The sequence below is a fragment of the Myodes glareolus genome, chromosome 22 (genome assembly GCF_982192425.1).
Source record: "Myodes glareolus chromosome 22, mMyoGla1.1, whole genome shotgun sequence".
Taxonomy (NCBI): Eukaryota; Metazoa; Chordata; class Mammalia; order Rodentia; family Cricetidae; genus Myodes; species Myodes glareolus.
In genome coordinates this window covers 38,458,510-38,484,249 of record NC_142047.1, presented here as the reverse complement: position 1 = coordinate 38,484,249, position 25,740 = coordinate 38,458,510, and the positions used below count along the sequence as shown (strand labels likewise).

Below are 25,740 nucleotides of genomic sequence, written 5' to 3'. Positions count from 1 at the left end.
GAAAATTCTGCTTTCCCAAGCAGCAATCCTTTCCGAATTTGAACTCTTGTAGACTTGGCTCCATCGTGAGTTTCTGAGACTGAAGAAAATATAACTCCCTATAGAAAATGAATTTTGTGCTTAAGAGCATCTCTTCCCCAGCATCACACAAAGGAATCTGGTGATACAAATACATGAAGTCAGAGCTCTAGTGCAAAATCCCAAGTTCTGTCCTAAGGGTTCGCGGGAATACATTTCCCTAGCTCGCCATCGTTCGTTATATTCGAAAAGAAGCTATCGAGTCACAGACAGTGAGCACTTACCAGCCTGAACTTTGTTAGGTAGAAATGCAGAGGTTGAAACTTGACATTTAAGTTAAGGAAGACAAAGCAAAGCTTGAGTGTTTAGTCTGAGAAGTGTCTGGGCCTCCTTAAAAATTCTTAGTGTGAGCACAATTTAATACCCACCCAGCTGGACAATTATCTACCGAGCCCCCTCTAGATGCCAGTGTTGTGTGAGCCTTATAGTCAAGGAGCTATGTTCCAGAGCCACAGATAGGCTCATGAGCAAATAAATAACGATGCAGTACATTAATAATTTCATGTAGTGGGTCCAGCTTTTCCTTGCTGTTGCCCTGATGCTCCCTTAGATTAGGAATGGTTACTCTGCACCTTGCCACTGTGTATTAGAATTATGGAACTTGTTTTTATCTGACCCAGCACTGGGGTTAGAGGTGTGGGCCACTTACCTGTTTCTTGTATGTGTATTCACGCTTGTGGAACATACATGTCAGTGACTGAGCCGTCTCTCCGCCTGTGGTGGTTTGAATAAAAATGGCCCCGTGGGCTCATATATTTGAATGCTTCGTCACCAGGGAGTGGCACTTTTTGTAAGGATTGAAAGGATTAGGAAATGTGGCCTTGTTAGAGGAAATGTGTTTCTGGCGGTGGATTTTGAGGTTTCAAAAGTCCATGCCAAACCCACAGTCAGTCAGTCTGTCTGTCTGTCTCTGCCGATGGATCACGATGTGGCTTTCAGCTAGCGCTCCAGCACCTGCCTGCACGCGGCCGTGCTTGCCCGTGCTTGCTCTGACGACAGTGGACTCACCCTCTGTACGTGGCCGTGCTTGCTCTGACGACAGTGGACTCACCCTCTGAAACCTTAAGCCAGCCCCCAGTTAAATGCTTTCTTTTCTAGGAGCTGCCTTGGTCTCAGTGTCACAGAAATAGAATGGTGACTAGGATGCTGTCCTTACGAATATCTTTAATTATGAAGAATTTAAAACGTGCACATATTAGAAAGTACATTATGAACCAGTTTCAATAATGCACAACATTCCCCATTTTTTGTTGTCTCCCCTCCCCCTCACATATAAGCACTTTTTTTTCTGGAGTATTTTGAGGTCAATATCAGACATGATTTCTCTTTACTTACATTTTTTTCCTAAAAACTGCTAATGTATAATACAAATACTCAGGTTCACTGCAGTGTGATCCCACCTAACAATTTTTAAAGCATATTTTAAGTTAGTTAATATATCTAGCAAGTACTAACAGCAACAGAGCCACTAAGCTTTGAGAGTGGATAGGGTTTGATGTGATCTTAATTAGCTAAAAAAACAAAAGTAATTAATTCACTGAACAACAATGATTTTTTTTTACCTTTTATTATTATTCAGGGGTCTCAGAAGCCAAACAAGGTCTGTCCTTGCACCTGGCTGGTTAAAGACTCTTTATTTCACGTTCAGTCTCTCTTCTCTCCTCAAGCAATTTACTGCTCCGCTAAGTTTAGTTTTTATGAGGATGCTTGGTTCCTAACAATACTGGCATGCGTTCTTACTTTTAAAATGTCACTAATAGTATGACAATAATCAACCATCGAGTGAGCGATAAGATTTCTGCGCTGCCTGCTATGTTTCCCCAGCAAATCCCAAGGAGGATAGAGCAGTCCAGACGCAGTTCTAAGATCAGCTAAGATCGCTGTTTCCTCTGCAGTTTATAACACTGCTGGATAGACAGAAAGGTACATTTGTTTTGGTTTATTTTCAATTTTTAAGAGTTGACTTCTGAGCCAGGCGGTGGTGGCGCACGCCTTTAATCCCAGCACTCGGGAGGCAGAGGCAGGCGGATCTCTGTGAGTTCGAGGCCACCCTGGTCTACAAGAGCTAGTTCCAGGACAGGCTTCAGAGCTACAGAGAAACCCTATCTCAAAAAACCAAGAGAAAAAGAAAGAATTGATTTCTGCCCCCTTGGTTCTCTTTGATACGTAAAACACCTGCACAGCTCAGAAGTCCACAATGCGGGCGCATTCTGTCTGTTCTTCCGTAATCCACAAATCTTCCTACGTGTGCGCCATCTCAGAGTTCAACCAACACATCATCTGGATAGGTTCCTAGAAAAGGGGTGCTGGGCATATATGTGCATATACATAAAACCCAAGATATATGTGGATGCATTTTGTTAGTCATATTAATAAGAATATATAATACATACATTTAGACTTTTGGAGACACAGTATGTAATTTTGTGGTATGTTTTATAGCACCATGTTAACTTTGTTACTGTAATTGTGTAAGCAGAAATGATCGGTTAGTTTCTTTCATAGATTTTTAATTATTGTTCTTCATTAATAAGAGTCTTTTATTTGTTTTTTAATTTTGCTTTACTGTTTTAAGTTTCCACACTGTAGTTCAGCCTGGTCTAGAGTTTACTGTGTGATCCAGACTTTTTCCAAACTCATATTATCCTTCCTGCCTCAGATTCCTAGGAACAGGGACCGCATATATTCATATTATAAATATTTTTATGTTTATTTCTTAATAAATATTTTTATTTATTTTTAAAATAAATTTGTTATTTACTATTTGTTATTCATAACAATTTGTTAATTATAACATCTGTAGATTGTGGAACCTACTGCGTTTTTAGCCCCTAATATGTGATCGTTTTTTCTCCCAACTTTCCTTTGCTCTTGAAGAAGTATATTTTATATCATTATGATGTATCATTTCGTATACATCCCTGAAACTAACAAATTATATTGTTCAAATCTGATATAATCTTACTTATTTTCTCTCCAGCTAACATGCCTTTTCCTGCAAGTCAAATATTAAAAATCTATAATGTATGTTTGTGTGCCTCTGTACAGCTGCAATTTCTTTTAATGATAGATTGTTTTGTATTATTGTACAAATAAATCTTACTATCTTTATTACATCTTTGTTTTAAAGTACAAAACATGGCTTTTAGCACCGTGTGTGTGTCAAGGACCAGCCACGACAAAAATATCTCTTGCCAGAATAAAGGTGTGGGGATTTAGAAACATAGTAAAGAATATGAAAACGCGAATGAAAATAAGAAAATGGAGAAGTGTAGTGGATTGTATCAGGAGGGACAGGCTCACATTTTCAGGCCTCCACATATGTGCTTCTTCTTTGTTTTATTTAATCCTTTAAAAATGTTCCACTCTTAAGTGAGATTTATAATCCCTGCTTCATATAAGCAATGAATATGTACAGTATTAGGTTTCACCATGGTATTTTTGTTTTTTTATTGCTTCTGGTAATGTTACCTCTCAAAGATAGAATTCTTCTCACTGAATAAAACTTGAAGATGCCCAGACTGGTGAAAGACACTCATGGACCAATAATAGAAAATATGAAGTGTTTATTACCTTCATGAAGGAGCTTCCCAAGAGGGCTCAGCAGACCTCAAGCCTTTATACACGAATAGTTTCTTCTATATTAGATCTTTTGTAAGTCTCCATTATTTAGCTACTGTTGCCTAACAAAGTGTCCAAGTAGTGGTTTAAAACAGTGGGTATTTATTTTCCTCACAGTTCCTGTCTTAAGAATTTGGATGGGACACACCTGAATGCCCCCATCTGGGCCCCTCTTGGGCAGCTCCAGGCATGCCATTGCCTGGATTCCACTCTGTCTAGTCGCTACCTACAGCTCATTCAACGGCTGCCAGCAGACCTCAGAAGACCCATTTTTAAGCACATCCACACCATTGCTGCAGGCCCAGTTCACAGTTCACAGTACGGTTCTCTATGTAGGTTTCTGGACTACCCAATGATATGGAGGTCAGTGATCTGAGAGAGAAAGCGCCAGAGGGTACCAAGGCAGACCTGTAGAATAGGACCCCACCACTCAGACCGTACTGTGTTCTCAGAAGTGCCTAAGCATAGTGTGTATTGAAAGGAAGAGATGATTCAAGTATACAAATGCCAGGAAACAGATGGTGCAGACTTATGTTTTATAGGCTTGTAATAATCCCTTTATCTTCCTTTATCCTGACTGGTCAGTTTGATGTCTGCCTATGATGTGTACCATACTCGCTCTTATTCTACTCCTGGCTTTCTCTTTTTCCCATCCATCCTTAAATTCCATTCTTTTCACTGTCTCAGGAAATGTTTGCATACTTTGCCTTGTGTCCTCAACTTCATTTCGGTTTTAGCTGAACAGCCGAACACAAGAAATATCCATTGTCGGTCTTTTGGCTGAAATTCTCCAGTTCCTCGACTGGATAAAGCTCGTTTTCTAGTAGATTCCTCAGGAAGGGGTGATGGCTTATCTCAGTCATCAACCCGCGCACTGCTGTGCATGCCTGTGAGGGGTTTTCCTCACCAGATTATTTGGAACAGGAAAACCCACCCTACGCCGAGGTCACACCTTCTGGTGGCAGTCCTCATCAAAGGACACAGAAGAGTGAAGCTTTGCCTTTTGACTGCTTGCCCTCCTCTCATTGGCAAGTCCATCTGTACTGCTGTGGCATTGCTTCTTGGGTATTAGAACCTACTTTTAACATAGACTGAAGATGGCAGCTCTCTAGACCCCAGCACCTGGTCAAGACTGCGGAGGCATCCAGCCTTGTGAACTGAACAGCTATCGGATTCTTGGCCTTCCTGTTGTGAGAACCATTGCTGGTTTACCCAGACTACATCCTGTAGGGCAGCCTAATAAATCTCCTTTGTGTGTATGTATGTATGTGTGTGTGTGTGTACACTCGTGCGTGTGCGGTAGGGTGTTCATTTTATTGGTTCTATTCTTTTAGAGAATCCTGACTAATACAGAAGAGATCTTGCCTGCAGTCTTCCCTGGATTTTTCTATGATCAAATAAATGTATTTCTGTAATCTCAATAACTTAAGAGCTTAACTTAATCTCTGGCTTGCTTCTTAAAAACCTTGAGACGCTTCCATGGTTGCTGACCACTCTGAGTTGTACAGCGCTTGGCTCTGAGCTCTGGACTCCCAAGCAGCCGCCTGCATCCACCTGCCATACTGATGTTCTAGCAGGACCTTGCCTGCCTTGAAGAGCTGCTCTCTGACATTTACAAGGTCCAGGAGACTTCTGGCTGAGTGCACCTAGAGATAGAGATATTTGGGGAACAGAAGGAAGCATAGTGGAAAGGCCTGAGCCCGGTTGTACCAAAAGCACAGAACTGGGTCGTGTGTGTTGATATTGCCACGAACTGTCCCTTAACGGAAACCAGTGCCATGCAAGAAATATAAAATGATTGTATGACATCACTCAAAGGCAAACATGAAGGACAGAGACCAGAAAGAAGTAAACCCCTTTTGACAGGGGCTGCAGAATTTCAGTAACTATCAGTTTTTTATTGGTGAAAACATGAACCCAGACAGCACAGCCGCACTCCTGGACTGCCATGAGAATGCTTGCCCCTGTCTGCCATTTCCTCCAAGAGTGGCAGAGAGAGGGAAAGATGCTAACGAGTGGACCAATTACCTTGCATCTATCACCTGTCATCATAAACGGCTGCTGCCTGTCAGCCCCACACTGCCAGGGCGTAAGACAAATGCGACTGATGTCATTTTGGGCTCTTTATAGATTTTTACTATGATTTGTTTAGAGCAGAGCCACTGTGTTTATGCTTGTTTCTAAAAGAGCATGTCACGTAGGCCGTGTGAAAGTGTATTCAAACTAGGAAATATTGGGGCGCAGTGATGCCACGCTGTTGCCTTAGAAAGTCAGTCTAAAAAGTCTAGGGACTACTGGGTGTGCACAGGCTGGCCCCGGGAGAAAATGAGCCCCACGAGGTGGGTTCATCTGGACTCATTACCTGAATGAGCAGGGGAACTGCATCAAAGAACTGGGTGACCATAGAACCAACTTGCACAGCATGGGAGCCCCCAAATCTGGTATGACAGAGTATCACCTTGGGACACAGTGATCACAAGAGCTACGCTGACTATCTCAAAGCCATAAAGACACAGAGAAAGACATCCTAGCATGTAGGTTTATGAGTAACTTATTTATGAGTGTAAAATTTAAATGTTTCCCATAAATTTTTTTCTTCGTTTTCTCCCTCTTGTTTCCTGCTGCTTGTATTTTATTCTTCTTTTTTGTCTCCACCCAGCTGTGAAGATGGGATGCCCCATGTTTAATCTGTTTGTAGGGTTGATTGTCATGAGGCAACTCTTTGAACTTAGTGGATCAAGTTCAAGTAGTAGAGATAACAGGTCTTTAGTGAGCAGTGCCTGTTTACTGTATTTGGAAGTTAAACATGGCAAACTGAGGGAATGGCTTGTGTGTTCATTCATGTCTTCCTGAGCAGAAAAGTCCATAGTTGGCCTAAAATGGATTCTTGGCCTTGAGATAGGAATGCATCTAGTCACGTGGAATGCAACTCCTTGTTTAATGTGTTTTTGTTCCAAACATTTGACATGATTTTGAAGATGATTTTCTTAGCCTTCTCATATATGAAAAACTTAAGTAATGTAGAACATGGAGCTAGAGAGATGACTCAGTAGATAAGAGCACTGATTGCTCTTCTATAGGACTTGAGTTTAATTCCCGGTACATGGTGGCTTATAACCATCTGTAACTCCAGTTCCAGGGGATTCAAGGCCCTTTTTTTTGCCTCTGTGGGCATCTGCATGTATATAGTGCACAGATATACATCCAGGACAAGAACCATGTGTGTTAAGTTGTATGACCTGTATTCAAGAAATTATCATAGGAACTCCATCAGCCTTTAAAATACCACCCTATGTTGGATGCCATTTGTATGTGGAAACTGTACATTCATTTCCCAGCCTCCCAGACCCAAATAATCACACAGAAACTATATTAATTACAGCACTGTTTGGCCAGTAGCTTAGACATATTCCTATCTAGTTCTTACATCTTAAATTAACCCATTTCTATGAATCTGTATATCACCATGAGGCTGTGGCCTACTGGTAAGTTTTCCAGTCTTTGTCCTTCAGCAGCTGCATGGCCTCTCCTTGACTCCACCTACTCTCTTTCTCTCTATCTCTGTTCAGATTTTCCACCTGGCTCTAATCTGCCCTGCCATCGGACAAAACAGCTTCTCTGTTTACCAGTGTAATAAAACACATTCATAGCATACAGAGGGGGAACCCTACATCAGGAAGTAACTGATACCTGCTGTAAATTCACCCCTTCTTATCCTTAGGTGAACAAAGGAAATGTCTGAAAATGACAAGTAAAAAGCTTGAGGAATCCATGGGGGCTGTGCAGAGGGGGCTGGCCAAAGTGATCACAGGATTGCAGAGCAAAGTCTTGCCACCCATGAGCCCGAAGGTGGTCACAGAGGAAGAAGTGAACCGGATGGTAACGTATCATAGAATTTAAGTGTAAGATATATAGTGTAGTACACTTGGGTCAATGCCATTTTGTTCTTTCAGAACATCAGAGAATCACTGATTAATATCATTCCAGCCACTAGAATGTTGGAGAGCATAAATGCCTTCCAAAGCTGGAGGAGTTCTTAAACTGTATATGTTCTTCAAGGTGCAGGGTGGATTGGGTAATCAGTTGGAATAAGAGTTTAGGGCTCAGTCCATTTTCTGTTCCTATAGCAGAATGTCAGAAACTGGACGACTTATAAAGAAAAGAAGTTTGTTTGGGCTTGGAGTTGCGGAGCCCAGGAAGTCCAACTCTGGGTAGCTCTATCCAGTAATGGCCCCATGCTGCAAGCACCCGTGTGTGGAGGGAAAGGAGCTAAACTCCCAGAGAACCATTAATTCCTTCTCTAGGACTCTGACATGTGACTGTGGGGGACACACCCAAATCATGGAAAATGTGAATAAGCTTACCAAACTTTTCTGAATGGTAGGTAGAGCCACGTGAGCTGCCATTCGTGCAGTTCAATTGAGACAAATATCAGATTCTCACACAGCTCAGCCCAATAATCTGTTATTTGAGAACTGGCAAGAGTTGTTTTTATAATTTGCAGGGTACAGAGCATTATAAAAATGGCTGATATCTGGGAAAATAAGTAGTTTTCTTTTGAAATAAAAATAGGTGTATTTCTAATGAGTGAAAAAGTGATGTGCTAGGAACTGGATTATGAATCACAAGCTGTAGGAAATAGTAATTAAAAAAAAAAGTGTGGTGCTGGCAATGATACTCCCTATGTTTTAAACTCAATCTCGAGTTACATTTTAATTAGAAAAATGAAGTCAGTCATTGCCTCTTGTGTTGGCTACTGGTCTTGTCTATACAAGGCTCTGGCTTGTTGTTGTTAAGATTTTGTTGTTTTAATTTAAACCACACTATTGCTGATACCTCTTAACAGTCTGTTACTCTTATCTGTGTTCCTGCCACAAAGGACTTAAAACCAAGGTGAAAGCTGTGTTAGAGACAAGTCTTCATTTAAATGGGCTCAATTGCAGAGATCAGCATTATGGAAGAGTTCTCGACCCTAACCTAAATCAGTTGAATTACATATTCCAAGCTCTTATAAACAGCCTTGGCATAGACTCTGCCAACGATCATGTCCCCCTTGCATGGAAAGTAGGCCTGGACCAATAAGAACTTTCCAGAACAACAGCCACAAGTGCACTACAGTGACAGGTTTGGGTAGCTAATTCTCTGCTGGGCTAGTGTTATGTAAGTAACAAGTTACATGTATCTTCTCATAAAATTGGAAAGAATTGAAGCACTTTGTGTTCTGATTCTTGAGTGTGAATACGGTCAGCTGCAAGATCCAGCTCTGAGGCAAGCTTACAGCCCCTTGTGAATACATCCTTCCTAAGTGACTGGCTCACACCTCTAAGAGCCTTTACGATTTACATATCCTTTTAGCACGGTGTGCTCTAGTTAAACACCCCAGCGCTCTGCTTACCTGATCTGTAGGTTTCAAAACAGAGCTGCCTCCCAGAAACCTCGTGTGAACACGGGCGCTCCACTCTTTGGACAGATCCCTCGATTTATTTTTCTCTAGGGTACCCTTGTGTGTCCCCCTCACAGCCGGAAGGGGGGGCTAGTGCATGTCACTTTCTGTGGCTTCACACAGACCTCAGAAGTCTGTGCATGGGATTTCTCTTCTCTTGTATAATTTAGTTATCCTCAATATTTTATAAGGGAACTTAGTGGCATTCCACAATTATACTGAAAGCTGCACATACAAATTATTCATTACTGGTGCTGAGGAGAACCCTTCCTCGGACTAACCATGCTGCAACTGGCTCTTGTTGGATTCTAGCTGACACCCTCAGAGTTCCTGAAGGAGATGTCCCTCACCACGGAGCAGAAATTGGCAAGCACACGATTTGTATGTCGGCCACAGATCACCGAACTCTTAGACATGGGAGAAACAACACATCAAAAGGTACACCAAAGGCCCTGTGATTACAGAGGACCCAGGTTCAGGTCCCCCATCAGACAGTTCTCACTGCCTCTTACTGTCTGCTCCAGGATATCTAATGCCCTCTTCTGGCCTCTAAAGGCGTTGCACCCGCGTGTATAGCACCAAAACACGTAATTAAAAGTCAAAACACAATCTTTTACAAAGCACATCAAGACCACATAAATGTTCACAATAATAGATGCTAAATAGAAAGCAGTGTTTCTAGGCTAACTAATCCCCTATGGGGGCGGCTTTGCCACTCCTTTCAAATGTGTTGATCTCTGTGACCTGGTGAAGTCACTACAGTTAATAAGGGCAAACCTCACTTAAAGTCACTTTTGACTAATTCTCCTCCCTATTTAGTTACTTCTGACCAGCATTTGATACAACTCTTTACAGGGTGAGAGCAATTCTAAGAATTATATCAGCCAAGCCCAATTAAGTCCTCTCCTTCGTGTCCCACGCTGTCCTTCCTTCCTGAACTGCCCACGAGTGAAGAAGGGAGAGGGGGAGCGCAGGCATTTGCTAGCTGGTTTTGGCCCATTTCCAAGAAACTTTTAGCCTAAAAAAATAACAGTGTTTCACATTGCTGTATTCTAGGGTCGACTACATGTTCTTGGCTTTAGGAGCGAATACTTGTAACCCCACAGATATTTTCCTTCATAATTGTCTGGCATTAAATGATGCTCACAGAAGTTGGAGCATTGGCTAATCCTTCCCCCTGCAGACATGCTAATAGTCCTGTCTGCATGCTCAGACTGTGAACTCTTCATTCATGCTCAGTGTTTTCTTAGACATGGCTGAGTTTTTTCTATGTCACTGTGTTCTTGTTTTATCTGCAGGAGGTTTATTTCTTAAAATCTGAACTGTTTTTCATGTTCTTCTGAGTTCCTTCCCTTTAGGAACATCAATTATGGATGTGTTGGGCCTTCCTTGTCTGCCCTGCTGCTCTGACTTCTCGGCTCTAACCCACTTTTAACTTTGTGTTCATCTGTTTTATTGACCTGACACTGAGCAGGCTGTCCTCTGTGTCCCTTCCTTTGCGTTATGTGTCCATCTTTCTGAAGCCCAGCCCAGCAGATGCTGGTCATCTCCAGTCAACCGAAGCCTTGTCTCTTTCCTGAATCTTGTAATCCATTAGTGTCTGAGTGATCGGACCAATTTGTGGAATCTTTCTTCTTTCCTTGAAACTCTGCTTTCTCTCCTAAATTCAATCCTAGATCAGGGCCTCCTAAACATTGTTTTTTGACATATGACCCCTTTTTGTCTGAGAAGATATTAAGTGACAATGGTTATATAGACATAGAAGATAGGTGTGTAAGACAGGCCTGGGAAAATGGCTCAGGGGTAGCATGCTGGCTGAGCAAACGTGAGGACCTCAGTTCTAATCACCAGGACCCATGTACAGACAGACAGGGTAGCATATGTCTGTATCCCCAGTGCTCTTACTATGAGATAGGAGAAGAGATGGGAAGCTCCCAGGAGCCTGGGGCCAGCCAACCTGCTGCGTGCAGCAGCAAATATGAGACCCTCTCTGTCTGGAAGAAGGTGGGAGACGAGAACTGACACCCCAGAATTTCTTCTGACCTCTCCACATGTGCCACGTGCAGCAAATATGCACTGAAAAAAAACACACACACACCCTTTGCACTTATAAAAATATTAAAAATAAAAAACTTTCAGAAAAGATAGGGATACAAAACAAACATCTGATAATGAATTATAAGGAATGGATTTTGAAAAAGTTCTTTGCCATTTTATCATTTACTTTGATTTTTATTGCATTTTGTTTACTTACTGTGTGTGTACATGTGCATGATAATACTACGGCTACGGCATGTGTGGAGAGGTCAGAGGACACCCGGTGGGAGTCAGTTCTCTGCTGCCACCACGTGGATCCCAGGAATGGCAACAAGTGCCTTTACCCACCAAGCCCTCTTGCTGGCCCCCAGTTTTAATCATTTATTAAACTTGAAAGCAAATTTGCACACTAATGGGATGGCTGTGCTTGTTTATTTTCCACTAAGAACTAATCTTATTTAAATGCGCAGCAGGATGGAGAGGATTGCCAGTGTTTTCTGGAGCTGGCTGGTCTTTTGGTGTCATCGTCCTCAGTGCTGAGACCACTGCTCTTCACAACTAGGAAGCACGAGATGGCGGCCGCCTGTTCAGGGCCATCCAGGAACAGTTAGAAACTCTATCTGAACTCCAAGCCAAAACCCAGTTAAACTATGTTTTAAAAACGAAACTCATCAGAAATGGAAGCAAGAGGTTTTAAAATCACGCAGTCCAGGCCAGACATGTACTGATTTGACATTTCCCGGCTGAGGGGTAACTGCAGGAAAATATGGAAGGTCTTTCTGTTCTGTAAGCAGCCATCTCTATAGGAACAGAAAGTGCTATAGACCCAGTAAAGGCACTGCAGTTCCTAACATAGAATAGTCTTGACTTTGAACTGCAGTGTCTCAGGCAGCCCTCGCTGACGTGCGTGGTGCAACAGCAACTACGGTGTGCCGCATGCGCATCCATCTCATCGGTATGCATGATGTTTAGTGCTGAGACTGCAGTAAAGTCCTGAGGTGCAGCACAGGCCGTGACTGCCAGAGACGCCTAGGGTTCACTATGCCCTTGACTTTGAACTAATTTGGGGCCATGCATTCAGAAACTTCTCATAAGGTTTTCATGACCCATTATGTCCAATTATGTGACCCCATATGAGGTCATGGTCCACAAGTGAAGAAGCTGTGCCTTAGGTGACCTTTTCAAGGAGAATGACATCTTGGATCCTCTAATCTCTTCTGTAATTTATGTAGTTAATATTAGTGGTGCCGGGGAGGTGCATGGGATGCCTCCTGTCTGCTAGGCAACTGTTTCCAATGAGCTACATCCTCAGTCCACGTGTTAGATGCAGACCTTCACGGTTATATCTCATGCTACATGTCAGTCCCCCAGACTCTGGATCATATATTCAGCTCTGTGTACAGTTGACAGCTCAGACTTGATATGTTGGAGATCAAAATGCAGGCTTGAGTTCTGTCTCTCAAAGCCTCTGTTTCTTTTGCCTCTTGTCTCCTACAGATAGTAATCCCATTTATCTTGTTTGCCAGAGTAAACTTCGGAGTTATCTCTGCGCTCTCTCTCGCTCTCTCTCTCTCTCTCTCTCTCTTTCCCCCTCAAAATCAAGCAGAAAGTGCTTTAAGCTCCTTGACTTTCACAAATCTATCTTCAGTCAAATCATTTCCATCATCGCCTCAACCATCAATCCAGTCACCAGCATGCGGACTGTCCAAATAGCTGCCATGGAAATAGCTCCTCCCTCCCTCCCTTCCTCCCTCCCTCCCTCTCTCCCTCTCTCCCTCCTTCCTTCCTTCCTTATATGTATGGGTGTTGTGTATGTGCATGTCTGTGCTTGCATGTGTGTGTGAAGTGGAGTGTGCGTGTGTGTGTGTGTGTGTGTGTGTGTGTATGCATGTAGAGACTGACAAGGGACTCTGCACGCTCCACCTTATTTATTAAGGCAAAGTTCCTCACTTGAACCCGGAGTTCACAGATTTAGTTAGTCTAGATAGCCAGCCTGCTCCCGGGATCACTCATCTCTGCCTTCTGAGTGCTGGGGTTGGAAGTGGCTACCATGTCTGACTGGTGTGTAACAAGTACTCGATCCACTGAGCCATACCCCCAGCCCTCTAGCCTCTGATTCAGTGTCACCTCTCCATTCCCAATAATCCACAGTACAACATGAATGAAGTTTTAGACTGTAAACGAGGTCTTGGCGGGTGGGTAAAAAGCTTACTGTCAAGCTTGATGACCTGAGTTCAATTCTCAGGTACTGCCTGGTAGAAAGAGAGAACCAGCTCCCACAAATTGTCCTCTGGTCTCCAGGTACACATCACAGTAAGCATATTTTTGCAGGTATGTGTATGTGCATGCATGCACATGCACACTAAATATACATGTAATTAAAATGTAAATGGGATCATGTTATTCCCACATTTAAACCTACCTGTGACTTATATTACTCTCATACGATCTAAACTTGACCCCTGGATCCTAAGACTTAACATCATCCTCCCTTTCTTCTTCATGGCCTTATTGACTCCCAACTGCCCTTCCTTCTTACTCTTTCCATACAGAAGTATTTCTCGTGAGAGAAAGGGAAGATTGGTTGCCCTGCTAAAGAGGAAGCTGTGGGAAAGCCTCTCTGAGCTAGACAGATGTCTGAAGCAAGTCATACAAAGGTTTAGAAATGACGTTCCAATGGGAAGGAAGAGAAAATATAAAGCCTGGGAAGTGTTTCCATCAGCCTTGCAAGGACAAGACTGTTGGTGGCTCTGTTCACTAGTGTGTGTTCAGTGTATGGAAAGGAGTTTGGCATATATTGGAAACCTGGTGTTTATTTGGAAGGCAAATTTTGTCTTCTTTATATCCTTGAATCTTTGCTTTATGCTTCTCTATTGTTTCTCCATTATATGTTTTAAGTGGTGAAACAGTGTAGTTAAGATTATCATTGCCTTGTGTGACTGAGGATATAGCTCAATAGTAGAGCGCTAACCTCACCTGGTCTAGACCAGTATTCAGTCCCCAGCACCACAAAAGCAAGCAGGCATTGAATTTGCATTGCTTGTTGGCAATACATTTCTGATACACATTCTTTATTTGAGAGCTGAGGAGATGGCTCAGTGGGTAAAGTACTTGCCGTGGAAGAAGATGTGTTGCCTGTGTTTAGATGCCTGGCACTCATGTAAAAGCTGGGTACAGTTGCATGTATCATCTATAGCCCCGAGCTGAGGAGGCAGAGACAAGTGGGTGAATGGAGCTCCCTGGCCAGACATTCTACCCAGTTGGTCCAGCTTCCGAAAGAGACCCCCCAGAGGGTGATAGAGGAAGGCACTTAGCATCAACCTCTGGCCTTCACACACACACACACACACCAATATACACATGACATTGAAAATTCTTCATTTTTTTTTACTTCTTTACCAAGTATTACACACACACGCACGCATGCGCACACACACACATGCGTATGTGTAAATATATTGGCTCAGTTTATCGTTAGGACTGTTTCTGCTACCTATCTTTGAAGGAAGGGAATCTGCTTGGACTTTCTGTCTTGCCTTTTAACACTGAGTGATGTCCCTGATTGGAAGGCATCTCTGTGATTCTCAGTGAAGTGTTATGAAGGGTGTGTAAGCTTGTGCATAATTTTTGGGAGGATAGCCTTCTTCTTTAAAATAAAAACTTGTGTGTTGCACCTGTGTATTTATATATGTATCATCAGTGTAATCATGTTCATATATCCACTGACTCCCTGAAAGGTTACTTATGTCAATTTTCTGACTCTTACCTCTTCCTTCAAAAGGTTAAATTTTCCTCTGTGTGAGTGGAACGTGACAAGATGTGCTCTTTCATTTCTAACTGGTTCCCTTTATATCATGATGTTGCTCATTGCTCTGATAAAAAGCAAGTACCCAATGAAACTCACAGCAGTAGCGAAGCCATAGGGATGTGCGCATCCCAGGCCAGATGTGAGTGTCCAGCTAGTGCACACATGTCATGGATAAGCAAGTTCTCACGGGTGTTGTCTGTGTGGCCCAGTGGTTGAGATAGACTGGAAATAACGCCTTTATCATTCTTCTGTCCTTCCCCTGTATCTGAAGATCCCAGACAAATGTCTCCCTCTGTGAGAATACCCTTCAGTGGTCTCCTTTGGACATTGTTAAAATTATAATTTTTATCTTCCCCCAAAATGTTTCTGTTTGAGATTCTTTGTTGAAGGGAGTTTTTTGTTTTTTGTTTTTTTTTTTGGTTGTTTTTTTTTTTGGTGTGGGGAGGTAGAGAATATTATTTCTGCAGGTTCTGTTTGTTTGTTTGGTCGGTTGGTTGGTTAGCTGGTTTGAACTTATTTCCCCAGCGTTTACATGACATTATCTTCACACTTTTTACCCTCATTAATTATTTTGAGCAGTCAAACAATTTTTTGTTTCTTGGCTAAAAAACATACTCCCTTTTTCCTGTTAGCATCTCTTGCACATTTTTGCCTCTGTTTTCAATGGTTTTATAATTACTACCTAGGTATGGATGTCTTTTTAACCCTACTGGAGCTCATAAGGCCTCCTGCATGTTTGTACTGGTGCTATCATCAACTATAAAAACCTATCTGCCACTGTTCTAGCAATAACGCCTCTTCCCCACTTTCCCAGCCTCCAAATGCTGCATACATTCTAGGCCTTTTCACATATCCCCTCCCATATCAGTTCTGAATTTTCTCTCATCTCAATCTGCCTTCTTCTGAATGCTCTTCTCACCTTCCTCCGTACCAACACCACTTCAGCTGTGGATAGCCAGCTATTAAACACACACACACACCCTGAATCCCTGCTTCCCATGATCATGTGTAGTACAGAACCTGCTTTTACTTTCTTACTGTTTCTACCTCTGCTAAATTCTGAGTCTTGTGTTTCAGAGAGTGGGTCACACTGCTGTTTTCTGCCACCTCTTGTTTGTGCTGGCTTTTTGTGCTGACATACTGTTTTCTCATATTTATGGCTGGTTTATATAATTACAGTCTGCAGGTTTTTGCATCTTAAAGAGCATTCTTGGTTGTGAGCTATAAAATTTCACAATTGGAAGATTGCATAAATTATCCAAATCCTGTGGTGACTCACTCTTGGAAGAGACCTGGTCGCTGGTGCCAGATCTCCCTGAGCACCGGCACTGAAGGACTTAGGGACCCTAGTTCATTCTTATTCCGTGGCACATCTAGCTACAGATCAGTGAGAGAAAAGCTCGTCAGAGTCCTACCCTTCCTAGACAAGCTTTGGAAGACTAGTCTCTGTCTCTCCAGCCTTGCTGCAGGTCCAAGAGTTGTGCACATATCTCAGCCCCTAAGTCCAATGCATGGGGGCTGATGTAACCCAATTGTCTTTATCCCCTGTGCTCTCCATGGCCATCAATCTCCTTTCTCCTGGAGCACAGTCAGCAATTCCTTGTCCTTGTTAGCCGTGTGGCAAGCAGGTATTTGCTGATAGAGCTCTTGGGTTATTCTCACAGGCTAGCTGGGTCAGCATCCACCTTATTTTCTGAGGTTCTCTTATCGAGACGTGGAACTGTTTAGGCTATACTGGATGAACAGTGTGCCCCAGAGATTCACTTGCCTTTGCCTCCCCAGTCTTGGGATTACAGGCATGCACTACCATGCCTGACTTCTTCTGTAGGTCTTGGAGACCAGAACTCATATCCCAGGCTTGTGCCAGAAGCTCTATATTTGACTGAGCCAGCTCCCAAAGTTTCTATCTTCTTCCGTAGTAAAGTTAATGAAAACAATCTCACTCATTTTAACTTTTGCTATGGTAGTTTCCCCTTTTGAATGACCCCCCCCCCATGTTCTTCATTCTAAATAACTAGATCTTTGCATCACGTCCCCCAGCCATCTTGGCCGTTGTTCGCAGTACGAGTGATTTTCTCTTTCAATTGCAGTATTCTGGAGTTGACTTGGACCAGGCCCTATTTCAGCCCTTTCCATCGGAAATCATATTCCAGAACTATTCTCCCTGTGAAGTCTATGAAGTTCCATTGGTTTTAAGAAACAACGACAAAGTGAGTATGTTCTCTGGCATAGGTGAACTTTTCCAAGATGCTGGAGGAGGGGTTCAGTAGACGGGGATCCTGAAGGGTCTTAGATACACTTTTTAATTTGATAAACATAGGAAAATAATAAAACATGCTCATTGACTGCAAGTTTCATGACCATGAGATTAGGTCTGATTGTTGCTATTTATATCGTCCAGGGCCGTGCCCAACAGATGGCAAACTGCCAACATGTACTCTAACTTCCGTTTCTAAAGGTAGATTTATTTTTATTTTATGCATGTGGGTATTCTGTCTGCATGTGTGTATGTACATCATAGGTATACAGCGCCAAGAGAGGCCCCGAAGAGAGTGTCGGATTCCCTGGAACTGGAGTCACAGATGGTTGTGAGCCCCTGTGTGTGTACTGTGAATCAAACCCTGGTCCTCTGGAAGAGCAGTCAGTTCTCTTAACCACTGAGACATCTCTTCAGCCACGCGCCCCAACTTCTTGGTGCATAAGTGTGGATTTGGTGAATGACGTGGAGTTCTTGTGTCTGACCAGCTGGACTAGGTTTTCCTTAAGACTAAACAGTTAATATGATTGAAGATATTCTCTGCATTGCAGACATCATTATCCCAGTTCAAGGTATTATCTGCTCAGATGAATACCAAATAGGAGCATTTATGCTTACAGTCTGCAAATTATTCTTCTCAACAACCTCTCTTCTCTAACTTGTGTTTTTTCTTCCCTTTTGTGTCTTTTCCGTTATACGACACAGTCTTCAGACTTTGTCTGCAGAAGACTTATCCCGATGCCCATGCCATGCTCCTTTATAATTAAACGAGGGCTTCCTCTCTAGCCTTATTTTTTTTCTTTAGAGATAAACTAGGGTTTGTTTCAAAGAAAAGAATTCAATGCTGGAGGATTTCCTTGACACCTGACAGTAATGGAAGAGGGATTATGGGAAGCTTTAAGTACAGTTAATGCAAAAATAAACAGATGGTATGTGAAGGGGGGACACCTCAGCAATTCTAAACTCCAAGGGAAAGACAAATAGGAGTCCAGGAAAAGAGGTGAGCTACAAGAAAAATGAGAAACCAAGTCCGGGCAGGAGCCCAAAGCAAGTGGGAAGACGTGGAGGTGTGTTCACCTGTAGCTCACTAAAGGGCTCAGTGATGTCTTTCAGAGATCAACAGGGTGATTAGTGCCAGCAAAGCCAGACTCTGGAGACAATGGTTATGTTTAGAGTTTGGCTTTGCTTGTTTGTTTCTGGCTTCACAGCAGAAGCTAAGGGTAAGCAGAGCAATGAGAGAGAACGGAGGTGCCAGGGGCATGTCCATAGGCCTCAAGAAGAGCCACATTCTGTGGACATGGAGCTGCCAACAGGTTCATTTTCTCGTGTAGAATTCTCTTCTCCCCTCTTGCGACTATTTTATACTTGTTAGGTATTAATAGGCTAGTAAGGATGGAGTGGACCTAGTCTCTAGGTCCCTTGTAACTCCTCCCAACCCTAAACAAGAAGCGACTATCAATAGGTCTATATGAGGAAGTTGGAGTAAGGGGAATATATAAATTTCATCTTCCAAATGGCACAGTTTTTGTGGATAACCCAATGCCTCTTGCGTGAGATTCAGCCAAAGCATCGGCCCCATGGTAAGTCCTCAACCAGAGAACTTCCAATTATCAACAAGCGGATAACTTTCTCCAGGCTTGGCAGGTATGTTCTCACATGAGTTACGCCAGGATGTGTGCTGAGAGGCAGATAAAAGCTCTCTTCTCTCCTTCCTGACATACAAGTGCCCATGGAGACCAGAGGTGTCAGATACCCCTGAATCTGGAATTCCGGTCAATTATGAAACACTCAACATGGGAGCTGGTGTCTGAGCATGTACTCTTGAGCACTGGGCCATCTTCTCCCTGGCCACCGTGATACTCTGAATAAAGCGAACACAGCATGTGTGTCGCTCTTTTCCTGTCTAAAATGTGCTCCCCCACCCCCACATGTCTGTCTGTCTGTGTGTCTGTCTCTGGGTATATGTCTGTCTGTTTCTGTGTCTCTGTCTCTGTCTCTCTCTGTCTCTCTCTCTCTCTCTCTCCCTGTCTCTCCCCAGGGTCTCACTGTATAGATCAGGCTACTTTTGAGCATCTGCTGATGCTGACATTGATACCTCCCCCTGACTGTCTTGAAGTCTTGAAGACTGACTGCCAGAGCCTTTAGGATAAACGTAGACTCCACCATTTCCCTTTCCAGTGGAAGCCACTGAACTCCCGATGAAGGCCACACACATAGCAAGGAGTGGCCGGAAGCTTCACTGTGCTCCACTCTGACGCTTGTGCTTCTCGTCTGCCTCCCTCTCATGCCTGGTGTGACCATCGTGTGTCTCCCCTGCAGATCCCAAGGATGGTAAAGATTGTTGAAGAAAGCTCACCTTACTTTAAAATCATCAGCCCCAAAGACATCGGTCACAAGGTGGCCCCAGGTGTACCGTCTGTATTCCGAATCATCTTCACTCCAGAGGAGAACAAGGTAATGACAACACTGGCCAAAAAAAAAAAAAAAAGAGTATGTATCTCAAGCACTTCTCTAAACACTCGCAGGGTTGGCTGGTGTTCATGGTAGTGTTGGTGATATTAGGAGTATTAGGAGTGGCCTGTGGTGGTGGGTGGTGGTGGTGATGAGGGTCACATTTATTTGGTGGGTCTTGATATTTTGGTGGTAGAACTGGTAGTGGTATTTTGTTGTTGTATTAGTCTGGGTTTTTGTCAGTTGTTTTATTATTGCTATGGATACCTGAGGGTAGATGTGTGTGAAGAAGGGATTTATCTACCTCCCCATCTTAGAGGCTGACACTCCCAGCAGCTCTAACTGCAGCAAGCCCCACCCACTACCTTAGCTGAGTCACTTCATGGGGGATGGCATCCTCCGCAAAGGGGAGATGGCATGGGGTTAAAGGAAACTAGATCTTGTGGAAGGACCAGCACTGAGCTCCCCACAGTCTCCACCTCTTAAAGGGATACCACCTCCCAACTCTATCATGCTGAAGACCAATCCCCCTTCTGCCCCTGAACCCCAGGACAAGCTATGGGCAAACATGGCAGCAGAGCTTGTGTTGGCGGTGCTCTAGATACTGTCGCTTTTAGATTTGGTGGTGGTGAGGGGAGAAAGGGAGGTAGCAGGAGGAGGGTTGCCATGCTACTAGCAATGAGCAAAGAATTGTCAGGTGACAAGGGTGCCCATGAGCCCTAAGTCACTAGTCTGTGAAGAAGCCTGGCACTGCCGGACACTCCCTGCTAGCCTGGACCCAGCAGGTTTATACTGTATACAGAGGGCCATCAATAAAGAGAAGTTCCGGTCTGGACGCAGTGAACTGAGAGAAAGAATAGACAGTGGCTTTATAGGATAGGACACTGGTAGGTTGTGTGTCCTTCCTCCCAGGAGTCTCACCTAACTTGGGAAAGAGACCTGAGTTCAAATATTGATCGCGGTCAACCTCAATCCGAGCAAAAATACAGTCAGGGCTCCAGGCTGAGATGGAGTCTCCCGATCCCCACTGTCTACTGGATAACTGGTTCTCTGTAAAGGACTGACTTCCCGTAAAATCTCCCTCAACCACAGCCAGAAAGAAACAGCTAAAAGCAAAGCCCTGCCTGGTCAGCTGAACCCTGTCTGCACACAGACAGCCCAAAGCTAAGGCCATTTCCCCTCAGCACCACCCCCAGGCTTTCCTAGATCATGGGAACCCCATCTCCTCCTTGGAGGGAAGGAGCTAGGACTCCTAGGCGTCTCAGGCACAACTGCTGGTTAGGTTTCTCCTTCTTGAGCCCACCTGGGTACTCAGGAGGTGGCAGAAGGGAACTCGCCACAGTGTGAAGGAACTAGAACGGAAAACAATAGTTAAATGGGCATGAACAAAAGGCTCCGCTGTTAGCACAGGTTGGGGAGATGATTTCCCAATGCACCACCCCTTCCGAGGCACCACCGGCAGTGGACAGTTGCTGGGAGAGGAACAATCATTCTTTCCTGAGAATGTGGCCACTGATGAGGTTCCCATGCTCCAGAGGCTGTCCCCCATGCCTGTGCACATATGGGCAGCATCAACTGAACTTAATGAGTTATATATATATATATATATATATATATATTCATATATATATATTCATATATATATATATGAAGTTGGGAGGGAGCATATTGAAAGAGACCTGTGAGGACTTACATGGGGAAATAAGGGGTAAATATGATAATATTTCATTGTATACAAGTATGAAATTCTCAAAAACAGAGCCCTAGGATAAAGAGGTGGGCTACGGGTAATGTTAATAGAGGGCATGCTTATCTGTATGGTGCCATTATAGTGGAAACCAATAGATGAGCCAGACAAGAGAGCTCCGAGCCACTTCTCTGCCACTAACACTCACCACCTGCTGTTAATGTCTTACCAGGTCCCACCACTACTGTGGCTGTCACTACTTTTCTGAACGGCAGGGAGGCAGTCTCCTGTGACTCTTTCCTGCCTTGTCACTGGTCATACTGCTGTTTGTTTCTTGGGTGGTGTTTGTGGGGTTTCTGTCCTGTTTGGTGACCGCTGGCATAAGTGAGGAGAGTAATCCGTATGTGAGGCTTTTGCTAAGGATTGTCGAATCAATCCCTGGTGGCCTAGGCGCCCAATCCTTAACCATGCTGAAGGATGAGGCAGGCAGTTCTCAAAATCAAGGCCTTCCTGGGTGATAGAATGAGTTCAAGGCCAGCCTGGATAACTTCCTGGGACTCCATTTCTTGATTAAAAAGAGAAGAAGAAGAAGGCCTGAGGATACAAGTCAGTGATGAAGGACTCACCCAGCAAGCATGAGGCCCTGTGGGTGATACTCTGGTTTCCAGGGCTCCTTCTGCGGCCAGCAGTTTCCAGTGTTCAGTGTCCCACTCCTCACTGTTGGGAAGCCGACAGGGCCTGTGCACAGAATGACCAGCTAAACTCGGGCATGCTGTCTTTTGTGCTGTTCCAGAAGGCAGCAGAGGAGAAACGAAGCCAGGTAGGGCTTAGGCAACAGTCATTTCACTGAGCGTCCCTGTTTCTTCAGTTGGCCGAATTGATAGTCAAAGAGTTCAGCACCATACAGTTTGCCTCTGTGTCCCCTGCTGACCCGTTCCCTCGCCATTCTCATTCATGTCCCTCACACCTGGGGGGGGGTGAGCTATGCAAATTGCAGCATGCCACATTTAATAAGCTCACCCCCTTTCAGTTGGATTGTCAGCACCCATGTATATTAGCACATTGAAGATGATAGGCCATTTGCATTCTCGCCTGTCATCTTTTGATTGGCTTCCTGGGCATGGCGGTTGCCAAGAATGCCAGCTGCCCAGATAACAGGTGCAGTCGATTCACTTTGACCTTCCCAGTCTCCTCCCACACAGACTTAAAAAAAAAACAAAAACCACTGTCTGTGTTATTAGTCTACTAATGCCGCTGTATGCAGAATGCACCAGGGAAGCATAATAGTCAGTGTTTTAGTCAAATAGCATCAGGGAATTCTGGAGCCTGTCATTTATTTTCCTGACCTCTTAAATTATGTTTATTATTAAATTGAGCTGGAAAAATATTAAGCTCTGGTTGGAAGGCAGCACAGAATACTGACTTAGACTCGAGAAAACATGTTTGTATAGTTCTGCAGTGTGAGAATGTAGCAGTATTTGGAGGAGGGAATGCGAGACGGAGCTTTAAGAATCATGTTTAGATGACGTCAGAATGAAGGCACATCATTTATGCTTAAATCTGGGTGATGAGTATAGTGGCATTTGTTACACTATTCTGTTTTCTCTGCATATGTTTTTTAGGGGAAATGGTCAATTAGCTGTCAAAAATGGCTTTCCTATAAAATTTAATACATGTCTCAAGAAGGACAAAACGTTAGCATATTTTCTGTGCCCTAGATATATAATAATCATGAATTCTATTGCCAACACTTTGAATTAAAGTGTAGATACCATAACATCTTTTAGGGTGGAGTATGAGATGGGATCCCATGGCACCCAGACGAGCCTTAAACTCACTGTTCAGCTGAGAATCCCTTCGAACTACTGACTCCCCTGCCTCTGCCAGTTCAGTGCTGGAATTATAGGCAGCTGGCATGTTCTCCTAATCGGTAATTTCCATCGTTAGGAATTTTATTTTCTTTCTCTCTAGACTTAGCTCTCCCTAGTTCTATCTAGGCCCTTCCTGTAACTCCACAGCCTAGCATAGTGCTAGACACATTGGACTAGAACATTGACGTGTGATTGTAAGCTGGTCTATTGTAAGTGCGTCTGTTCAGTAAAGAGGGAAATCCAGAGATTTGGGGCAGACCTGGGGTGACAGAAGGGTTGCTATCTGATATGTAGGAGAGAGAGGCTAATCCTAGGTACATGGTGAAGGCAGAGAGCACGTGGATGTGGAAGCAAGCACAGGTGGACTAGCAGGGTTAAGGGTACTAACCTTCTTTGCTTCTTTGCACTTAAGGGAAATCACTTGTCCTCGTGGGTGATACTATTCATGTGAATTCTCAGTAAATTCCCATTATCTATTTAAACAACCAATAGTTAAAATAAATTCCTAAATCCTGCCTCTCTTTCAATATCCAAGGTCAGAAATGATTCTCTTAACAGATGGGATATAGCTACCCCCAGGACGCTGAGATCTTAGCTCAACCATAGGTGGTGCTACCAATGGCACAGGCCAAACCCAAGATATCTGGTCGGTCCCTTTTTAAACTCTCTAGGATTTCCAAAAGAATTCCAGTTTCCAGTTTGAAAACTCCAAATTCTAGTTCCTAAGGAATTTCTTCTGAGGGTGAATCTAGATTGAGAAGCTACTGTCTAGCAAATGCTTGTCACTGGTGAAGGATTTCGAAGGTTATCTTGGTGCCAAGGGGACTTCACTAACTCCTGGTCACACCTGCTTTCACTCTGTGCCATTTCCCCCAACACAGAAGGCAGAAAGGGGACGTAAGGCTTTAGCCACTTTGGCCTTGACCTTAACATGCAGTCATTTGTTGGAATAGAAGGCACCATTTCCCTCTGCTGAGTCTTCAAAGATGCCTATGCCCATTTGCTGTCTCTCAAGGAACTAATGTGAAAATCAGGATTCAATTCTTTTTACTCCCAGAGAATCAATTCTTCTCTGCTAGTGTTTTCTGCTGTTTTTCAGGTTTAAAGAGGGGGTCGGAAAGAAGGCTGTCTGGAGAGCACTGTTACTGGGGTAGCCTTTCAGTGGGGTGATTCACGGCAGAGTTTCATGGTAGAAGGGAGAGAGGTTGGAACAAATACCCTGCCTTTGAATGGTGACCTAATGGCTCTGCATAGCAGGAAGAATTCCATCAGCTGGAGAATAGCTTCGCCTCCTGAGTCATCAGATCTGAGTTCATCCCAAACCAATAAAGCAGTATCTACTGGCATGTCACATAATCTGCGATAGATATTATATATATTACATTACATTACATTACATTATATTATATTCCTAACCTTGGAGATTGGAGTGTGCTTTAAAGGCACTGTTTTAAATTGTCTTCATGTTCTTTTCTGGGTGTGGGAATCAGTTAAGAGAAAAAAATTGTGACTCGGTGTCTAACCCTCACTTGGGAATTTGAGAAGATTCCAAACTGTCCTTGATACTATGTCAGTCAGCTTCCTCAGCCATCTCTAGCTGCCTTAAACCCCTTACACAGCAAGACATAAGACACATTGAGAACTAAAACAAAACACCCCAGGATTGCCTCTGGGCCTGACTCTGCAGCAGCCCCTCAATGCCTTAATTAATACTCTTCCGACTGCTTTCCAGTTTATGGTTCCCAACAAAAACTTTGCTGGCTGGGTTTGAGCACCAAAAAAAAAAAAAAAAAAAAAAATGAAAGCAATACTTACCTCTTTAAGATGCCGCTGTCATCTGCCTAAACAGTTGTGTGATTGAATTTTATGCGGCTTCCTAAGACCAGATATTTCACTATAATTTGTACTTCCTTATGTCCGGATGCCATCATTCCCAAGCTTGGCATTGCCATCTGAAAAGCAAAATCAATTGCGAGGCGAAGAGTCCAACACATTAACTTTAATACATTTGGAGAGTACTGTTCATTAATTTTTATTGCGTACACCTACCTGAAGACTTTATGTTCATGGCCCCCCTTGCCAGGAACACTCTGTCCCTGGTTCTCTCCTGGTTAGTTCTTTTTGTGGTTCAGATCTCCATCAAAGGTCACTTCCACCAGGAGACTTGCTGGGTTCTTTAAGACTAACCAGCCCCTTACCACACAGCATTTGTCTTAGTTACTTTTCTGTCATGATAAAATACCACGAAGGGCAACTTAGAGAATGAAGGTTTATTTGGGATTATTGGTCCAGAGGGATAGGAGTCCATCACAACCACTATCAGGGAGACATGGCAGGAGACGAGCCTGGCCAGCCAGGCAGAAAACTGAGAGCTCGCATCTTAGATGGCAAACACGATGCAGAGGAAGCAAATTAAGAATAGGGTGAGGCTATGACATCTCAAAGCCCACCCTCAGTGATACACTTCTTCCAGCAAAGCCGCACCAT

At 43.6% G+C, this 25,740-nt stretch overlaps 1 protein-coding gene across 1 annotated transcript in view; it reads left to right on the top strand.

Moving 5' to 3' along the window:
* Hydin (HYDIN axonemal central pair apparatus protein) overlaps nucleotides 1-25,740 on the top strand; it is a 337,184-nt gene that overhangs the window by 29,722 nt on the left and 281,722 nt on the right. The window contains exons 2-5 of the mRNA XM_048437266.3: nucleotides 7,421-7,578; nucleotides 9,455-9,580; nucleotides 17,078-17,197; nucleotides 19,564-19,698. Of these exons, the coding sequence (XP_048293223.3) occupies nucleotides 7,421-7,578; nucleotides 9,455-9,580; nucleotides 17,078-17,197; nucleotides 19,564-19,698 (539 nt within the window). The remainder of the gene's footprint in view (nucleotides 1-7,420; nucleotides 7,579-9,454; nucleotides 9,581-17,077; nucleotides 17,198-19,563; nucleotides 19,699-25,740) is intronic.